This window comes from Equus caballus, chromosome 8 (assembly GCF_041296265.1).
Source record: "Equus caballus isolate H_3958 breed thoroughbred chromosome 8, TB-T2T, whole genome shotgun sequence".
NCBI classification, from domain to species: Eukaryota; Metazoa; Chordata; class Mammalia; order Perissodactyla; family Equidae; genus Equus; species Equus caballus.
The window spans coordinates 65,503,783-65,523,991 of record NC_091691.1 but is presented as its reverse complement, the minus strand read 5'-3'; the positions used below and the strand labels follow the sequence as shown (position 1 = coordinate 65,523,991).

Here is a 20,209-nt window from a genome sequence, read left to right as displayed (position 1 = left end):
CACTTTCTTAAAAGTCCACTGTGTGCACGCTGCAGAATCTTTAGAAAGGATGAGCCCTCCTCACAAGCATAGACAACAGTAACAACAAAAACAATGAAACAAAGACTAACCAACCCAAACCAGACCCAAAGTCCCCACTGACCAACTATATGGTTCCACATAACATAAGGCATTAGGCGGCCATATGCTATGTGGGATGGCAAAGATGTCATATCTGGGCAGCTTTTCATGAGACAGAAAATGTCCATTTCTTTAAGATACAAACTGAAAGGCTTATACCAAGGGAGCTCCAAATTTGCTGTTTTGATTAAGTGACTTCAGGTCTGGGTAAATGGAGAAAGGGAAAAAGGGAGCAGGAGAGTAGAATAAAGGAAAATGCAGAAAGAAAGAAAATCTGTATGCTCAGGAAAACAGACTGACCAATAAGGGTTAAAAACAAAATGTAAAAAAAAGACAAAAAAAATTTCTTCTTAATTCAGTAGGAGGACTATAATGCTTTTGCTTTCCACAGAAAGATAAGGATACAAAATCTTAAAATGAAATGTTGGAATTCTGGACACAGTATTAAAGATCAGAATCAGAAAAACAAAATAAACAACCCTGCTAGGTAATAAAAGCACTAAAATAGAGATGAAGACAGAAAAGGGAAACCTGTTTAGATCTAGAGACCTCATTTTGAGTGCATGACTTCCACCCAAACTTTGGCAAACTTTTTCTATAAGGGGTCAGGTAATATTTCCGGTTTTGCAGGCCATATGATCTCCTGAAATGAAACAACTCTGCCATTGTAGCAGAAAAGTAGCCATAAACAATGCATAACCAAATAAGCATGGCTGTGTTCAAATAACACTTTATTTACAAAAGTAGGCAAAACTAAAAGTAGCCTGGATTTGACCTGGACTCTGTAGTTTGCAACCCCTGCTATAACCTAGCTGAGAATTGGAAAGATTATGGCTGTAACTTCCTAGGGTTTTAGAAGAGATAGATTAAAGAAATGATGAGTGAGAATCACTTGGCCTCCAGCAAGAAGGTGGTCTCCAAGATCACTGTGACTAGTTTCAAGAGTGATTAGCTCTTGAAAACTAACTTGGGCTAATATTTAAATAAAAGCACATATTCATTATAGACCTTATTTTATTATACTGCAATAACATATACTTTTCCATTCTCCAAGTTCCATCCTTGTTACTTTCATTGATCTATTAAGTAAAAGAACAATTGTTCACTGGAAGTGCTAGCTAGAGCAATTAGGCAAGAAAAAGAAATAAAAGACACCCAAATTGGAAATGAAGAAGTAAAACTGTCTCTATTTGCAGGTGACATGATATCATATCTAGAAAAGCCTAAAGACTCTACCAAAAAAACTGTTAGAACCAATAAACAAATTCAGTAAAGTTGCAGGATATGAAAGGAATATACAAAAATCAGTTGCATTTCTATACACCAACAACAAACTATCATAAAGAGAAATTAAGAAAACAATCCCATTTATCACAGCATCAAAAAGAATAAAATACTTAGGAATAAATTTAACCAAGGAAGTGAAAGATCTGTACACTGAAAACTATAAGACATTAATGAAAGAAAATGAAGAAAACACAAATAAGTGAAAACATATTCCATGCTCATGAAATGGAAGAATTAATAATGTTAAAATGTCCATACTATCCAAATCAATCTATAGATTTGGTGCAAGCCCTATCAAAACTCAAATGGCATTTTTTACAGAAATAGAAAAAACAGTTCTAAAATTTGTATGGATCCACAAAACACCCCAAATAGCCAAAGCAATCTTGAGAAAGAACAAAGCTGGAGGTATCATGCTTCCTGACTTCAAACTATGTTACAAAGCAATAGTAATCAAAACAGTATGGAACTGGCATAAAAACAGACACAAAGATCAATGGAACAAAATAGAGAGCCCAAAAATGAACCCACACATATCTGGTCAACTAACTTATGACAAAGGAGCCAAGAATATACAACGGGGAAAGGACAGTCTCTTCCACAAATAGTCTTGGGAAAGCTGGATAGCCACATGCAAAGGAATGAAACTGGCTCACTATCCTATACCATACAAAAATCAACTCCAAGTGGATTAAAGACTGAACCTAAGACCCAAATCATAAAAGTCGATGAAAACAAAGGAGGTAAGCTCCTTGACATCAGTCTTAGCAATGATGTTTTGGATTTGACACCAAAAGCAAAGACAACAAAAGCAAAAATAAACAAGTGGAACTACATCAAATTCAAAAGCTTCTGTACAGCAAAGAAATCAACCAACAAAATGACAAAGAAATCTATGGAAAGGGAGAAAATATTTGCAAACCATACATCTGATGGGGTTAACACCTAATATACAGGGAAGTCATACAACTCAACAGCAAAAACAAAAACACAAAAACAAAAACAATTAAAAAATGGGCAAAGGACCTAAACAGACCTTTTCCCAAAGAAGACATACCTGTTTCATGTCCAAAATGTACATGAAAAGGTGCATATCACTAATCATCATGGCAATGGAATGATCATTTATTTATGGGCAGAAATAAGACTATTGGTAGCAGAGAGGAGTAATGATAGGACTCCAATCAAAAGCTACATCAAACTGAAATGACTAAAACACAGAGATTAGGAAAGTCTTGGAAAGACTGAAAAAAGGTAGAGATCCAACTTATTCTTTTGCTTCATTTCCACTCTAGAAAATAAACAAAATTGGCCAAACTAAGAAATCCTGCTTTGCTTTGTTATTCCCATACCCTCAAATTTTGACTGAGTTTCTGATGCTCTGCTACTGAAGTCTAGAAGTCTGTCCTTCTGAAGGTAAAAAGACCTAGGGAAAGGCATAAAAAACACCTAGTATAGACATAAAACATATATATTAGAGTGCTGAAAACCCAAGGGTGTATATATACTTTCATTATTTTTAGACACTGATTAAAAAGTGAAATTTGAAAGCAGTTCCAATATCATAACAAGCTTTCATCTTTTACTAATTCTGCAAGAGAAAAGCACACAATATGGTGCACCCCAGTTTTGTTTCTTTGTTTCTTACCTCAGAGCAAATGACTCAGAATATGCTATGGAGCTACTTTCCCACATTTATTGTTGAATTTCATTCTCTTTCAGGGCTTTAGGTAATTATAGTAAATGTCAGTTACAGAAATACTTGAAAATACAGAAAGTCTCAAACTTTTTCTAACGCATATCAAAAGACTGATAATTGCAAATGTTTATGGTCATTGAGGTGTCTAATATAGTCTGTGTCATAAAGACAATAAGAGCATCATCATAAGCTTACTTTCAATAAAAACTTACTTCTTTTGTTCATGTTATATATTTTTTCTTCTACGCTTCCTTGAAGATGTAAAATAAACTTATAGAATAGGTTGGATCTTGGATAGAAAGAAGGGAAAAAGCCATTACATTTAAGCGCGTATGGTTTAAATCTTTTATAACTGTTTTTGTTAAATTATGCATCACACTTTCTGTATAATATGCAAGGTGGAATTCTTTGGAGCAAAAACATTCTTATAAAGAATATATAAAAGTATAAGTAAACTGTTAAATGTTAAAACAAATAAAACCAAAATTAAAAAATAAAATAGCTAAGCTTGGTAATATTCAAAAATTTACATCACAGCATATGTTCCCTAAAGCAAAGAACATACTGAGATTTATTTCTGGTTTAAAATAAATGCTGGAGAATAAATTAGTATTTCACAATAAAAAAAGTGAGAGGAAAACAAATCTTCAAATATGTGATAAGGCTAAGCTACCTCAAGAGTGAGGCCAGCTAGAACCAGAAGTCTCCTCACTACTTGCAAAGAAAAAGGTCAGGACGCCTTGAACTGTCTGTATAAATCCAAATCCTAGCCAAAAGACTTCTTTATCATTTGGGGGTTTTACCCATTTGCTTTTTTCCATTTTTGCTCTTCCACTGGTTTGATGCTGGGTAAAAGGAAGAGAAATTCATGATGATAGTCTTAGTGACTGCCCTAACTTTGGAATATGCGCGACCAATGGAGAAATACACTGAATGACATAAACATAAAGACACTATTATGTAGCAAAAACTGGTAACTATGGCAAAGTATAGGGCCCTGATTCTGGAAAGAAAAATTTTTTACTTTAATACTCCAATTATTTTGAGTTGCTATGGAATTATGTGGAACTCTTAAAGCATTTAAGCTACACCATAATATTTGATTAATTTTGAATAGCATACTCTTTATTCATCCTATATTTAAAACAGAAGAATTAAGGCAAAAATGAGTGGTAATTGCTTTTATTCGATTTAATCAAAGGATAGCATATTACTTACAAAGTGGATTCCATAACTAAATGCAGAGTATGACAGGTCATCCATTCTTATAACACTAAAGAATCAAAGCATCTTGATGCACAATTAACCTCATCACACAGCACACCTCATAACATTTCTTTGTGGTACTCAAAATGTCTATAGAAGAATATGCTCCTATCCATTCATTTCAGCATTGCTACTATTATTTTTTAAATTATTTTAAAAACTACTACTACTAGATTCAGAATTAGAAAAGGCAGTTCTAAATGTGAAGTATTTCTTCTTAGAACTATTAACCTCATGTATAAAAGAAATATATCATGATTAGAAGAGAGGTCCCCCCTGCTTAGAATGTAGAAAGTCTCTAGAGAATGTTGCTCCCACACTAACAATAAGAAAGAGCCAGATAATCTGTAGAGTATAACTTTGGGGCCCATCAGAGTTCAGGTCACAAGACAATCAGGTAAACTGAATTCCAAAGGGTGATAAGCCTCTCTAAGGAGAGACAGGACACAGAACCCAGAAGAAGAGGTGGTCAAGAGAAAAGGCAGATAAGAAAAAACACCTGAAATGTTTAACAAATACTGAAAGTTGAGTGTGGGCTAGTATGACAGCTTACACATCCACGGGAGCATCAGACACAAGAAGAAAATGGACTTACTTGCTAAATCTTTTTCACAGGCCACTACAGGGGTTTATAAGAAATACTGGGGGTAGAGCAAGAGAGCTAACAGAGTCCCGTCAGTGGTGCATATGTATAAAACTCTGCTCACTTCTTGGACCCTTCTCTCATAGAAAGCAAAAAGCTGGAAGCTTCTATGAGAAGGTCAGGAACACTACCTAGCTACTCTCAGGGACCAAGAACACTAGGAAAAGCCTGCCAGTACTCCAGAATCCACAGTAGGCACAAGGTAGCAGAAGTCCACCACTAGAAAAATTTAAACTTTGATGCACTGAAGATAACTACAGTAACAATAAAACCCAAGTCCAATTCAACTATTGACTAGAATGACTCAAACTGCACACTGTCTGATAGAAGAAAAGAGATGCCCATTTCTGAGCATAAATACTATTTACTTCAGACTCTACTGTTCTTTAACACACAACGTCAAGTATTAAATAAGAAATAAAGAATTCCTTTGATGGCCTTATCAGCAGACTGGGTACAGCATAGGAAACAATCAAATAACTTGAAAATAAGGCATCAGAAATTATCCGAAATGAAACACAAAGAAGATAAAAGAACAAAGCATCCCAGATCTGTGGTACCATATCAAATACGTGCAACCAGAATCCCAGAAAGAGATGAGAGAGAGAAGGGGGCAAAAGGAGTATCTGAGGAAATAATGAATGGTCAAGAACTTTGCAAAATTAATGAAACACAACAAACCACAGAGCAAAGCAGCTCAAAGAACTCCAAGCAGGATTAACACGCACATATACATACCCTAAGACATATCATAGTCAAATTGCTAACAACCAAAACCAAAGAGGAAATCTTGAAGACAGCAGAAAAAAAATTTTTTAAAGTACTGAAACAAAAGCATACACAATAGCAACAATATTCCACATTTGTGACTTGATAATTACAAATAATAAAAAGGGTATAACTAATACTTCTGAGCACTTATTACATGTCAGACACTGTTCTAAGTGTCACAAAAACTGCATGAGGTACAATTAAGATCTTATTTTACAGATGAAGAAACTGAGAAACAAAACTTAAGTAAATTGTGCAAGATCACAGAATCTGTGGAACTGGAGTTCAGATCCCAGCAGTGTAGCCCCAGGGCTGATCTTCTGAATCACTACTCCACTCCATTTTAGCCAAGATCTTTATCTCCACCCCATTAAGGTACTATAAACAACAATAATTAACACACCACTATCATACACATCTTGCCCCATCTGTGCTCCTAAAAGAGAAAGCAACACTGAGGCAGGGAAGAACAGAAACTTCCTCCATCACTACTGGAGTCGGCAGTGAATGTTAGCATAGTTTTCACAATTGCTTCTAAATTAGATAAACACTTCTAGGCAACAGGAAATCTGAACTTCAACTGCACATATGCATGTATTTTTTGTGCTGAATTGCACCAACTTGTTCTTACAAGGGCACTCCCACTTTCTCTCCTTTGAAACACAGTGAAAATAATCATAGCAAGGAAAAAGTTATTACTATTTCTAAACCATCTCTGCTCACAGTAGGCAGAATCTCCAGGCAACAGTTTTGACAAAAGAGGTAGCTATGTCCTAAAAATAACTTTTATTTATTGTTTCTTTAATATACTGTTCTAAGTATCAAGTGCCTAGAAATACTCATATCTCTTTCAAGGCTTAACAAGCCTGGGAAGCAAGATTAAAATACCCATGTTAGTTGGGGAAATTAAAGGAGAGAAGATTGTGAATTAATATCTGTTAAATGTATATTATGCACAGGCATGTGCCAGATAATTTATATCCATTAGTTTATTCAAACACTCCACAGTTTAATGAAGTAACATCAACCTGTAGATTTTCTACTTTTAAGAACTGTGTATAAAGTTCTTATTTTAAAGATCCTCATTTTAAATATATCATGAGAATTTATGATTTACATGTTTTAAAATGTTTTGATTAATTTATTTTTAATATGCTTTTTATTTTTGAACAATTTTAGATTTACAGAAAAGTTGCAAAGATACTACAGAGAGTTGCCATATACCTCTCATTTGGTTTTCCCTATTGTTAATATCCTATATTACCATGGTACATTTGTCACACCTAAGAAACCAACACTGTTACACTACTATTAACTAAACTCCAGACTTTATTTAGGTATCACTAATTTTTCCATTAATGTCCTTTTTCTGTTCCACAGTCCAATTCAGGGTACATTTAATTGTCATGTCTCCCTACTCTCCTCTAGTCTGTACAGTTTCTCAGTTTTTCCTGATCTTGGTAATTTTGAGGAATACTGGTCAGGTATTTTTGTAGAATATTTCTCAATCTGAGCTTGTCTCATCTTTTTCTCATGGTTAGGGTGGGGTTATGGATTTTTTGAAAAAGGTGAAGTGCCATTCTCATCACATCATAGCAGGGGTACATGGTGATGTTAACTTTGATCACTTGGTTAAGATAGTGTTTGCCACATTTCTCCACCATAAAGCTGCTTTTCCCTTTCTGTACTGTATTCTTTGAGGGCAAGTGAGGATAGCCCACTCTCAGAAGCACAGAATGGGAATTAAGCTCTACCTTCTGAAAGGGGAAGTATCCACATTTATTATTTGAAATTCTTCTCTAAGAAAGAGTTGTCTCTTCTCTGCCATTTGATAAATTTATGTTTAATCTATTGTTTAGTATGGGTGGGTATAAAAGGGTCAGATAAAGTAAATATTTTTAGCTGAGATTTGATTCTCTTAAAGCCAAGAACAAGCCCCTAGCCCCCTTTTCAGTCCAACTCTACTGAAAAGAAACAAATTTAAAAGTGTCACAATTGAGTAGACAATTCTGCCCAGTGCATCTGTATAAAATTAACTTTAGAAAAGAACAAAGCTCACCCAAAGTATGCTTTGAATGGAGGACTATGGGACACGACTTGGTCTTCACATCACTGTGCAAACAAAGTCACACACACACACACACACACATGCTCTCTCCCTCTGGGTGAGTAGGATGGAAGGAAGAAAAGGAGACGAGTGAAATTGGTATTCCCCTTTCCGATTCAGAACACAAAGATACCTAGTGCTGCCATCTACTTCTAGCAGTAGAAATTATATCTCTAGAGGCCAAGGAAGGCATGATAATCAGATATGTTAAAATAAGAATTCAAATTATTCTTGGTTAGGCTATAAATAATTTCTCATTTCTCAGATAATCTGTCCTTCATCCAATCAATTAGTCCCCAGGAAACTGAACCCCTGGAGCAAGGAGCTCATCTCATAGTAAAATGAATATGAAAATGCTCAGGAAACCTCACACCAGAAGACCAGCACTCAAAAGCTACAAAAGCTGTGGGTTTCAGACAACAACAAAAAAACCAAGAAGAAGAAAAAAGTTCAGAGAACTAAAAGAAGAAGAAATGAAAAGGGAAAAGGGGTGAGAGGAGAGAAAAGAAGAAAAGAAAACTAAATGAAATGAATATTACCCACAAAACTAAGCATTTCAAAGAAATCATTTGCAAGAAATATACAAGAATCAAATTTTTTTCAGGAAGGCTAAATTGTAACTAATATAATTAGTTAGAACACATCCAAGGAATAGTGGTCTGTTTGTACAGTACAAAAAAAAGGCTCCAAACTTTTCTAGTATATTCCAGATCTGCCCAGGAAGAAGGTATCAACCAATGGTCTGCAAAACACCAATATTCTATTTCTCTTCCTCATTCAGCCCAACTCTTCCTCTTTCTTAGCTACTATCTCCACCATTCATACAATTCCAGTGGGGCCTCTAGAATCTCTAATATTCTACCAAGATATGTCTTTATGTCTTCTGTCTTAACCTAAAATCCTCCCTCCCATTTCCTTACCTTAAATTAAATATAGATTACTTAAAAGTAATCACAATTCTGTAAACTTTAAAAAAAAAAAAACTTTGGAGTTTACAAAATACTTTTTCTCCTATTCCCTCACTTGATCTTTATAATAATAAAAACACCATGATGTATTATCTTCTTACAAATGAAGCAAGGATAACTTACATGACTGAAGGCCATATCAGTTCTGGTACTACCAGGGGCCCTTTACAAATTCACCACAAATGAAGATCTGAATTTGCTCGGTGGTTCAGCATACAGCAGTTCCTAAAGGTCCTCAGTGACTACCTGTTCAACAAACCCAATATATACTTTATGGTTCTCTTATATAGCTTCTCCGGATCAGTAACTCTCTTGAAGTGCAATCTTCCTTCAACTCTTTTTGGCACAATTCTTTATTAATACTATTCCTTTTCTTCTAGGTATTCCTTCTTATCCTCATTCTAAATAAATGTTAGGGTCTGTCTTTGGCTTTTACTGCTCTTCATGCTATATGTTCTTCCTGGGCAATCTTATCCAAACTCTAAGCTTCAAAAGCCAGTTTTATTCTGATGACTCCCAGAAGCAAATATCTGGTCCTGAATTTTATTCTCAACTCCAGACTCTTAATTAAATTGAGCCTATCTTTAAAGTTAATGTGGCTAAAATGAAAAGTCATACCTTTTTCTCTTTTTAAGACCTGTTTTTCCTATATATGTCTGCTCCCATCTACCTAAATGCCCAATTAAGAAATCAGAGGCACCCAGACTCTGTTAGGTCCCACAACAAATCCTTATACTATTCTACCTCTAAATACCTATTAAGTCTGCCTCCTTCTTTCTATCCTCATTACTTCTGATTTAGCTCAGTCTTTAGCAATTCTCACATCTGGACTACTGATGTACTATATAATAAACTTCTGAAGATTAATTTCACCCTTTCAATCTATCTTTTGTCTTGCTGCCACAAAGATTCTTCTAAAACACCACTAAGATCAATTCACCAGCCACTACCTTCAATAATCAAAACCAAATACCCTAGTCCCTCCCACCCCAGCTGATATCTCACAAGGTAAGCCCAAACACCTTTGCCATTCAAGACACTCAAAGATTTGGACTAAGCTTACCCTTCCAGCATCATTTCCTTCCACCTTGCCTTTGAAACTTTCATCTGACCGTTGCAACCTATACTTTCAATAAATCAAACTCCTGAAGTTTTCTAAACACATTATGACAGTGATGTCCAATAGAACTTTCTGTGATGATGTAAACGTTCTATATCCATTCTATTCAGTACCAGTCACATGTGGGTAATTGGGATCACACTGGGAACTTAAAATATGGCAAGGATGACTAAGGCACTAAATTTTTTATTTTATTCAATTTAAATCTAAATTGTTATGTTTTAGTGGCCACCATATTAAACAATGCAGCTCTTTGCTCTCTATATCTTGGGATATGTCCCTCTGTCTAGAATGTTCCTTTCTTTTTTCCTTGCTTGCTGGTATGGTAATTTTATATTCATCTTTCAAGTCTCAACTCAATGACTGTTTTATACACAGTCTTCTTTGCCCCTATCAACTCCCATAACAGCTTATGCCAAAAAAGAAAAAAGATATCATTCATCATATTGTGGTCATTCTTTCAAGCAATATTTAGTGAGTGTTTGTGTTAAAGGCTGTGCAAAGCACTGATGTCACAAAGAAAAATAAGTCACAATTTTGTAATATGAAAGTTATTGCTTATTAAGACAAACAAATGTAAAACTGTGTGAGAGGTGCTATACTGGAAGTATCTGCCAATACTGTTCTCTGAACAATGCCATGCTCATTTACATCTTGATGCTTTTTCACATGCTTTTCCTTTTGTCTGGCATTCCCTCCTTTGCCTTCTCTACTTGATTATTCCCTTGTGCTTTAAGAATCAGATTAAGAGTCAATTCCTCTGGGAAGTCTTCTTTGATCCCTAGTTAGTCTCTCCTCTGCTCTCTGAAACCTTACCGGCAAATATCTCTATCATAGACTTATCACACTGCATTACAAATAGCTTTACTTGTTTGTTTCCCCCATACAGTGTGTAAGACAGTGCCTAGTATATAGCTGGCACTAAAAAACTGTTTGCAAAATACATGTTTACATACTAAGTAAGAGAGATATATTATCAATTAACATTATTCTTACTTTCTTTTCTGCTAATAACATATTTACAACTCTGACTTTTCTTTCTTCTTTTTAAAGATTGGCACCTGAGCTAACAACTGTTGCCAATCATTTTTTTTTTCCCTTCTTTTTCTCCCTAAAGCCCTCCAGTACATACTGTGTATTCTAGTTGTGAGTGCCTCTGATTCTACTAGGGGGGATGCCACCTCAGCATAGCTTTGATGAGCAGTGCCACGTCCTTGCCCAGGATCCGAACTGTCGGAACCCTGAGCCGCCGAAGCAGAGTGCGCGAACTTAACCACTTGGCCACAGGGCTGGCCCCAACTCTAACTTTTCACTTAAGCCTTTCAGCAAATTTCCATTTACTTCTTTGGTAAATGGACATACTCTGAATGACCTACATGCAAATCAAGCTGAATACATCCCAAACTTACTTGTCTTATCCAAAAAACTACCTGAGCCTTGTCCTGAGTCCCTGCCTCTTCAGGGGACCAATACCTACAAGGAAAAAATGTTTTAAGCATTTTGAAACCAAGTATAATACACGTTATACATGGTTTGCTTTTACCCACAACACTACAATCACCTACCACTATTTTAATCTGGCGTTGTCTCTCCTCTTAAGTCAAACTAAACAACTAAGAATTATGCAATGGCTATTTTATAAATTCAGTTATATATGCTCAGAAGAATCTTAAACTAAAAAGATATTAATATCTTTCAAAGAGTTTCACAGAGAAAAACCAAAATTACTCAAAAGCTTCTAATATTACTTCTTATTCCTTCTTATCCCATTATCCAAAATTCTTATTTAAATATGAAATTAAATAAAATGACAACAAAACAACAGAAAAAAACCTATAAGGATAATAAAAGTGTCCCACCAAAAAAAAAAAAGTATTTTCTTATACAGAACTATTAAAGTTCTATACACATATGAAAGCAGAGAGTCATACATCAACTCAAAATGATGATTTGGAGTTCTACTTCCAACTTCCAGCCTGGTTTTTAATCTTAGGTGGAAAAGTATACCGTCTTCCCATTTAAGTATGAGTGTAAATTCTTTGTAAATGCCCTATGACAGGTTGAGGAAATTTTCTTCTATTTCTAGTTGGCACAGATATTTATAAGAAAAGGATGTTCGATTTTGTTTTATTTTTTTTTGTTCAGCTATTGAGAGAATCATATAGTTTTTTGTTTTTGATTAATACAGTGAATTTGATTGATTTTTGAATGCTAATCTTGCATTCTACAAAAATTTTGGTCATGGTATATTCTGGATTTTTTTATTGTTGTATTTGATTTGTAAATATTCTATGGAGAATTTTCACATCTATGTTAACAAAGGATATCGGATTCAGCTTTTCTTATAGTGTCTTTGTCCGGTTTTAATATCGGGATAATGTAGGTAAAGAGTTGGGAAATATCCCCTGCTCTTCGATTTTCAGAAATAGTTTGTGTAGGACTGTGTGTAGGGAAGAGGCCTGATTTGCTCAAATCTTGCTTGTTTCCAGAAGGGCCTGATCTTGCGACTATCTCTTGGGATCTGAACTCTTGGAATGTTCTGATAAAAACTGTTTTGCATGCTTGGCGTCTTGAACCACACTGTACCAATTTATCTACAAGTCTAGATAGTTTGTGCAAACAATGTAATTTATAGTGAACACCTGCTTTCGGTATCTACGGTTGGTCATGTCTGCACTGTGTGACTGATCCTCAGTAAAAACCCTAGATTATGAGGCTCAAGTAAGGTTCCCCGGTAGACAACACTTGTACATAGTGTTATAATTCATTGTTGGTAGAATTAAGTACATCCTATGTGACTCCACTGGGTAAGGATTTGGAAGCTCGCACCGGGTTTTTTCCATATTTTGCCTGACGGACCTTTTTCTTTTGCTGATTTTGCTTTGTATTGTTTTGCTGTTAAAAAAAAAAAATGTAGCTATGAGTTTAATGACTTCTAAGTCCTGTGAATCCTTCTAACAAATCATTAAGCCTGGAGGTGGGCTTGGGGACCCCTAACACAGTGCGATATTGGAGACCACGAACGGACACTAGTATTATTTTTTACTTAAATGCTTGGCATCATTCACCAGTGAAGCCATCTGGGCTGGAAATGTTTCATGTGGGAAGATTCTTTTCCCCCTTAAATAATAGACTTTATTTTTTAGAGCAATTTTAGGTTTATAGAAAAACTGAGCAGAAAGTACAGAGAACTTCTGTACAGAGCCTCCCACCTCCCAATAGTTTTCCCTATTATTAACACCTTCCATTAGTGTAGTATATTTCTTACAAGTGATGAATGAATCTTGATACATTATTACTAGCTAAGGTTAATAGTTTACATTAGGGTTCAGTCTTTGTGTTGTACAGTTCTATTGTTTTGACAAATACATGTCATGTATCCACCATCACAACATCATATAGAATAGTTTCACTGTTCTAAAAATCCCATGCTCCATCTGTTTATCTTTCCCTCCTTCCTCCACCTCCCCTCATCCCCTCACCTGAGTCCCTGGCAACCACTGATCTTTTAACTGTCTCTATAGTTTTGTCTTTTCCAGAATGTCATATACTTGGAATCATACAATACGTAGCCTTTTCAAATTGGTGTCTTTCATTTAGGATTATGTATATAAAGTTCCTCCATGTCTTTTTGAGGCCTGATAGCTCATTTTTTTATTACTAAAAACATTCCATTGTATGGCTGTACCACAAATTATTTATCCATTCACCTACTGAAGGATATGTTGCTTGCTTTCAAGTTTTGGGAATTATGAATACAACTGCTGTAAACATTTCTGTGTAGGTTTCTGTATGGACATAACTTTTCAATTCATTTGGATAAATAGCAAGGAGTATGATTGTTGAATTATATTTTAAGACTGTATTTAGCTTTGTAAAAAACTGCAAAACTGTCTTCCTAAGTGGCTGTACCATTTTGCATTCCCACAAGCAATGAGAATTCCTGTTGTTCTACATCTTCATCAGCATTGGTGTGGTCAGTGTTTTAGATTTCAGCCATTCTAACAGGTGTGTAGTAGTATCTCACTGTTGTTTAAATTTGAAATTCCCTAATGACATATAATGTTGAGCATCTTTTCACATGCTTATTTCCCATCAATATATCTTCTTTGGAGAGGTGTCCATATCTTTTGCTTATTTTTTCAATAGGGTTGTGTTTGCTTATTGTTCAGTTTTAATATATTCTGTATATTATGGATATGTGTGCTTTATGAGATAATGTGTTTTGCAAAGATTTTCTCCCAGTCTATGGATTGTCTTTTCATTTTAACAGTGTCTTTCACAAAAAAATTTTAATTTTAATAAAGTCCCACTTATTAATGTTTTCTTTCATGAATTGTGCTTTTGGTGTTGTTTCTGAAAACTCATCACCAAGCCCAAGGTTACCTATATTTTCCCCTATCTTCTGTAAGTTTTATAGTTTTATTTTTTATTTAGGTCTATGACCCATTTGTAGCTAATATTTTTGAAAGGTGTAAAGTCTGTATCCATGAGGATATCCGGTCGTTGCAGCATCATTTGTTGAAAAGATTATCCTTACTCCATTGCATTGTCTTTCCTCCTCTGTCAAAGATCAGTTCACTATATTTGTGTGGGTCTATTTCTGGGCTATCTATTGGGTTTCACTCATCTATTTGTCCATTCTTTTGCCAGTGCTACACTGTCTTCACCACTGTAGTAAGTCTCGAAAGTTGGGTAGTATCAGTTCTCTGACTTTGTTCATCTTCAATATTTTGTTAGTTATTCTGGGTTTCTGCTGTTTCATATAAACCTTAGAATCAGTCTGTCAACATCCACAAAATAATGTGCTGGGATTTTGGTTGGAATTGCATTAAATCTATAGATTAAGTTGGGAAGAACTGACATTTTCAAAATATTATGTCTTCCTATGTATCAACATAGAATATCTCTTCATTTACTTAGATATTCTTTGATTTTCACCAGAGTTTTGTAGTTTTCCTCATATAGATCTTATACATATTTTGTTAGTCTTATACCTAAGTATGTATTTCTCTCCCTCTCTCTTTTTTTTTTTTGCTGTGAATGTAAATGGTGCTGAGTCTTCCACTTCAAATTTAATTGCTCATTGCTGGTATACAGGAAAGCAATTGACTTTTGTATATTAATCTTGCATCCTGCAACCTTGATATAATTGCTTATTAGATTCCAGGAGTTTTTTGATTGATTCTTTGGAAGAGATAATCATGTCATCTGTGAATGAAGCTTTAGTTCTTTTTCCCAATATGTACAACTTTTATTTCCTTGTCTTATTGCATTTCTAGGACTTTTAGTAGGATGTTCAATAAGATTTTTTAACTACAAGTTCAATTTTTTTAAAAAAGATGTAGAGCTATTCAAGTTATCTTCCTGAGTGAGCTCTGGCAGTTTTTGTCTTTCAAGAAATCTATCCCTTTCATGGAACCTGCCAAATTTATATGCATAAAGTTGCTCATAATAATCCCTTATTATGCTTTTAATATTGGTAAAATCTGTAGAAATGAAACCTATCTCATTGTTGACCTGGTAATTTGTCTTCTCTTTTTTTACCCAATTTTCAGTATGACTAGAGTTTCAAGAATTCTATTATCTTCCCAAAGAGCAAGAGTGGCCTCACTAATTTTTCTCTATTGTTTTTCTGTTTCATTGATTTCCTCGCTGATCTTTATTATCCTTCTATGGCAAATTTCTGGTTTCATTTGTTTTTCTTTTTCTACTTTCTTAAGGTGAAAGCTGAGGTTATCAACTTGAGACTTTTTCTTCTTTTCTAATGTAAGTATTCAATGCTAAAAATGTCCCTCTAACTACTGCTTTAGCCACATCCAAGTAATTGTTTTCATTTTCATTAAGTTCAAAATACTTTCTAATTTCTGTTTGGATTTCTTCTTTGACTCATGAGTATTTAGAAGCGGGAAGTAAGATAAAAGGGAAAAAAACTCAATCATAAATGTCTTCATTACTTTTTGACATGAAGGAAGCACTATCTCTACTGATAAACAACAATAAGAATTATGTATCAAGGCTTGGTACAGTTACTTCCACTGTAATTAAGCTCCAACATCCACATGTTATGTACACACTTTAAACCAAGAGCTATCAAAAGCCTCTGTATTAGACAGCACTCAAAAAGTAAATGATTTGTAATAGGGGACAAATGGTTCTAGCAGGTGACACAGCAGACTAAAAGAAAGATAAAAGAAGAGTGTAAAAATATCAGATGAGGAGTTTATCCCATGGACTGTGTGTGTGTTGGGGGGGGGGGGGGAATATGACAAAAGAATATTCTTCCAAAATAAGTCACATACACAAGAATGAAAATGGGAGGTAAATATCCAACAATTGATTTGTTAAATATATTAAGGTTTACCGATACATTGTAATACTATACAAACATTAACAGTGTTCTTATAATAACAAACCAAAAGGCACCAAGACTCCTCTCAGGACAGTATATAAAGTGTCACTCGAATAAACTCTAATATGAGAAAAACATTTCCAACCTAAGTAACTTGAAGGATGAAACCTGCCTATACCCATATGCTCATTAACTCAACACTTGTGTTCCCCAATAAATATGAAACGGTTTACCTTTTTAAGACTTCTGTTGAGCTAAAAAGAAGTTTTTCCCTTTTATAAAGGCACTTATAAAAGAAATAAATATTACCTCTACAGGTCCAAAGGTCAACATTTTTAGATGCAACCAGTTCAGAAGGGCATTCACAGGCCAGCCTACTAAATTTGAACCAACTGAAAAGCAGTCTACTAAGTCTTAACATCAAACCACATATAATTCCTGTGGCTAAATACAAACTTCTCAATACCTAAATCAGAAGGAATCCATAACATGATGGATTCTTCATGATTGATTTTCCATGACCCCAAATATAAAACACGCTTATGCTCACCCCAAATATAAAATCTTCAATTACTGAAAAATAGCACATCCATCCATGCTTCACTTAAAGAGGCAAGCCAAGTTGCCAACTGAGAGATGGGATTGAGGGAGGTGGGTAAACACATTTGAACCAAATCAAAGTATGTCACCATACAGAGGATGAAAGGAAGAGAAAGCAGACTCTGCCTCCTCAAGAACTGTGTGATCAGGAGGTAACCAGACAATTACATTTAAGATATAGCAAACAAAGACAATGGCATTAATAACTGGAAAAACCTAAGGATGCTACGTAATCTTCAAAAAGAATAAAATGGAATTGCTATGACTTGACTAAATAATACAGGTTGTCTCTAAAAAAAAGTATTTTCAAAGATTTTCAAACCACTTCTGAAATAATCTAAGTGTAAGCATTCTGATAAAAATACATGAATAAGAGAAAACAAGTTCTAGGAGTGAATTCCTAGAATAAAAATGTAACTATAACTAGGGAGCTTGTCAAAATCCCCAGTAATTTATAAGGAATCTTGGAAAATTCTGAGAGCAAAAAAATGGACCACACACGTCATACTAAACTTGTAAGTTGGATATCTGTTAAATTTAAGACCACAGATGACCTAAAGTAAAAATATATCCAGAATTTCATTCAACCTGAACTACCAAAAAACCCTCTTGTAATCACGACCATAAAAACATGTCTTTTCATCAGCTTCTGCTTATATCCATGAAGGATAAATTGAGACAAAAAATTGCCCTCCCATCATAAATACTTAGAAAGTGGACAAAATATATGAAATAACTGTGTTCAGATGTTAGACAAAGAACAGCACAAGATCATGCTGCTAGAGAAAAGATTAAAAAAGGTAAGATGAGACCTACAATTACCCCAGCTTACTGCTTAAAGGATGTTGCCAGGCCACAGCACAGTGAGAGGAAATCCATATGGAACCTGGTAGGCTTGCTGAGTTATGCAGACAGAGACTGACATACAGGGAGACCAAGGATGCTAGTCTTTGCACGGCCAGTATGAGAGAGGAAGGAGCTGCACACAGAGAGTGTTCTGGAGTTCTGCAGAGAGACGTAGTCTTGGGCTGAGTCCTGATCTGCATACTCATGGAATGAAACACCATGAAGTCAGTGAAAGAACCATTTAATAGTAGAAAACTAAACAATTGCCAGGGCTCACACAGGAATGAAAAGAGGTAGCATTCCCATCAGCCCAAGTAGAGATATCATGTAATACTCAAGGTATTTGATATGATACTCCGAGAGGTCATACCTTAATAGTGGGGTTAACTTAGCCTTAGAATAAAGGTTTATATGGACATACTCTAGCAAAGCTTAAAAGCAAAATTCAAAAAACAGGCATTGATTCCAAATAACTTGTTTTAGTCTCTAAACAAAGACCAAAAATTTTCATATCTACAAAAAGTAAAAAAAATTAAAGTTTATAGGGTAGAGGATAAATGTTATTCTACTTTTGTAAGGTTCCCTTAACAAGAAGTAGTACAATAGTAACTCTAAGTAGTTTTTGATACTTGAATGTGTGTACTGTAATCCCGAGGGCAACCACTAAACAATAATGTAAAGTGACAGAGTTAAAATTCCAGTAAAGGAATCAATATAATATATCGAATATTCAACTAACACAAAATAAGGCAGGAAAGGAGCCTCAGAGATAAAACACATGTATGACAAATATTAAACCAACAGCAAAATGGAAAACCTAAATTCAACCATATCAATAATTAAATAAAGATAACAGACTAAGAACTCATGATTAACATACAGAGATTGTCAGACAGGATAAAAAAATATATCCAACTATACGCTCTATATGCTGTATACAAGACATGCACTGGAAATAAAAGTAACTGATAAGTTGCAAGTATAAAGGACAGAATAAGATACAACATGTAAATGGTAAGCATAAAGAGTTGTGATCATATTAATATCAAATAAAATGGACTATGAGAGAAGAAATATTACCACAGCTGTAGACACAAATTTCACAATAAAAGGGTACATCATGCACACATAATAATAATAATAAAGGTATATATACCTAGTAACATTGCTTCAAATGACACCATCAAGAACCTGGATCCAAGTGACATTTAAATTTAGAAAGCACTATCCCCAAAGCTGTAAATATACATTTTTTCAGGTACATATAGAATGTTCATCAAGATAGACCACATTCTGGGCTGTATTACAAGTTTCATTAAATTTTGAAAGGCTTTAATTACACAGAGTGTATTCTCTAAGCGTAAAGGTATTAAATTAGAAATCAATAACAGACTTCTAAATAACTCATGTGTCAAAAAAGAAATTTAAAAAATTCAAAAATATTTCCAACTGAATGATAACGCAAATACAATATTTCATAATTTGTGAAATGCAGCTAAATCAGAGATTAGATGGATATTTAAATCTTTAAATGCTTATGTTAAAAATGAAGAAAGGCTTAAAAACAATGATCTCAGTTTCCATATTAAGAAGCTAGAAAATGATTAGCAAATTAAGCCCAAAATAAGTAGAAGGAAGGAATAAATATAAAAGCAGAAATCAAGAAAATAGAAAACAGACATGAAAGAAAATTAAGAATGCCAAAAGTTGGCTTTTTGAACATTAATAAAATTGATAAGACCCCTGCAAGACTAATGGAAAACAGGGAAAACTAACTAATTACCAACATAAGAAACAAAAGAGGAGGCATCACTACAGATGTCACACAAATCAAGAGGAAAATAAGGAGAATCCCACTTCCTGGAATGGTGACGTTATTTATTTTGAACCAACCTTCCCACACATAACAACTTAAAACTCTAGACATGAAGATTCTAGATATTAAAAAAACACCTATCTCAAGGCCAGAAGTTAGCCAGCAGCAGGAAAAATGAGGAGAACTGCCAGTTGGAAGAAAAGAACACTGGGTGAGTTTCCTGTTCTTATAGCTTTTTATCAGTGTGCAGGCTCCAGTAAATGCTGAGCAGAATGGCTAAATTTTGGAGAACTAATCTTATCTGTTGTTAAACCAGAGAACAGAATTAAAGTTGATAATGGCAGATGGAAATTGAGGAGGAATAATCCAGGAAGGAGAACGGAAGTGCACAAATCCCATGTATTAAACTCTGTTTACACTTTTTGGCTGACACCTGAACTATAACAGAGTCTCCAAGCAGACCAGCTAAGACTAAATGAACTGAGCAATGATTTCAGCTACTGCCCAATCTGGGAAAAGAGAGTTTAGTCAGGCAAAACCAAAGCAACCAAAGTTCAAACCTCTTTAGAGTAATACAACATAATGCAAACTGTCTACAATGTATCATTCACATT

At 34.7% G+C, this 20,209-nt stretch overlaps 1 protein-coding gene across 20 annotated transcripts in view; it reads right to left on the bottom strand.

Moving 5' to 3' along the window:
- KIAA1328 (KIAA1328 ortholog) overlaps window positions 1-20,209 on the bottom strand; it is a 342,578-nt gene that overhangs the window by 231,187 nt on the left and 91,182 nt on the right. The window contains exons 1-3 of one of the 20 annotated variants that reach the window (XM_070220989.1): window positions 9,925-10,042; window positions 8,985-9,107; window positions 3,319-3,395 (exon numbers count right to left, since the gene is read on the bottom strand). The exons of 17 other annotated variants lie outside the window; for them this stretch is intronic. Coding sequence is in view for 1 of the 3 variants with exons in the window: in XM_070220984.1 (XP_070077085.1) it covers window positions 8,985-8,999 (15 nt within the window). In the remaining 2 variants the exon portion in view is untranslated. Of the gene's footprint in view, window positions 1-3,318; window positions 3,396-8,984; window positions 9,108-9,924; window positions 10,104-20,209 lie in introns of those variants that run through there. 2 more of the 20 variants (XM_070220984.1, XM_070220987.1) reach the window with 2 other exon arrangements.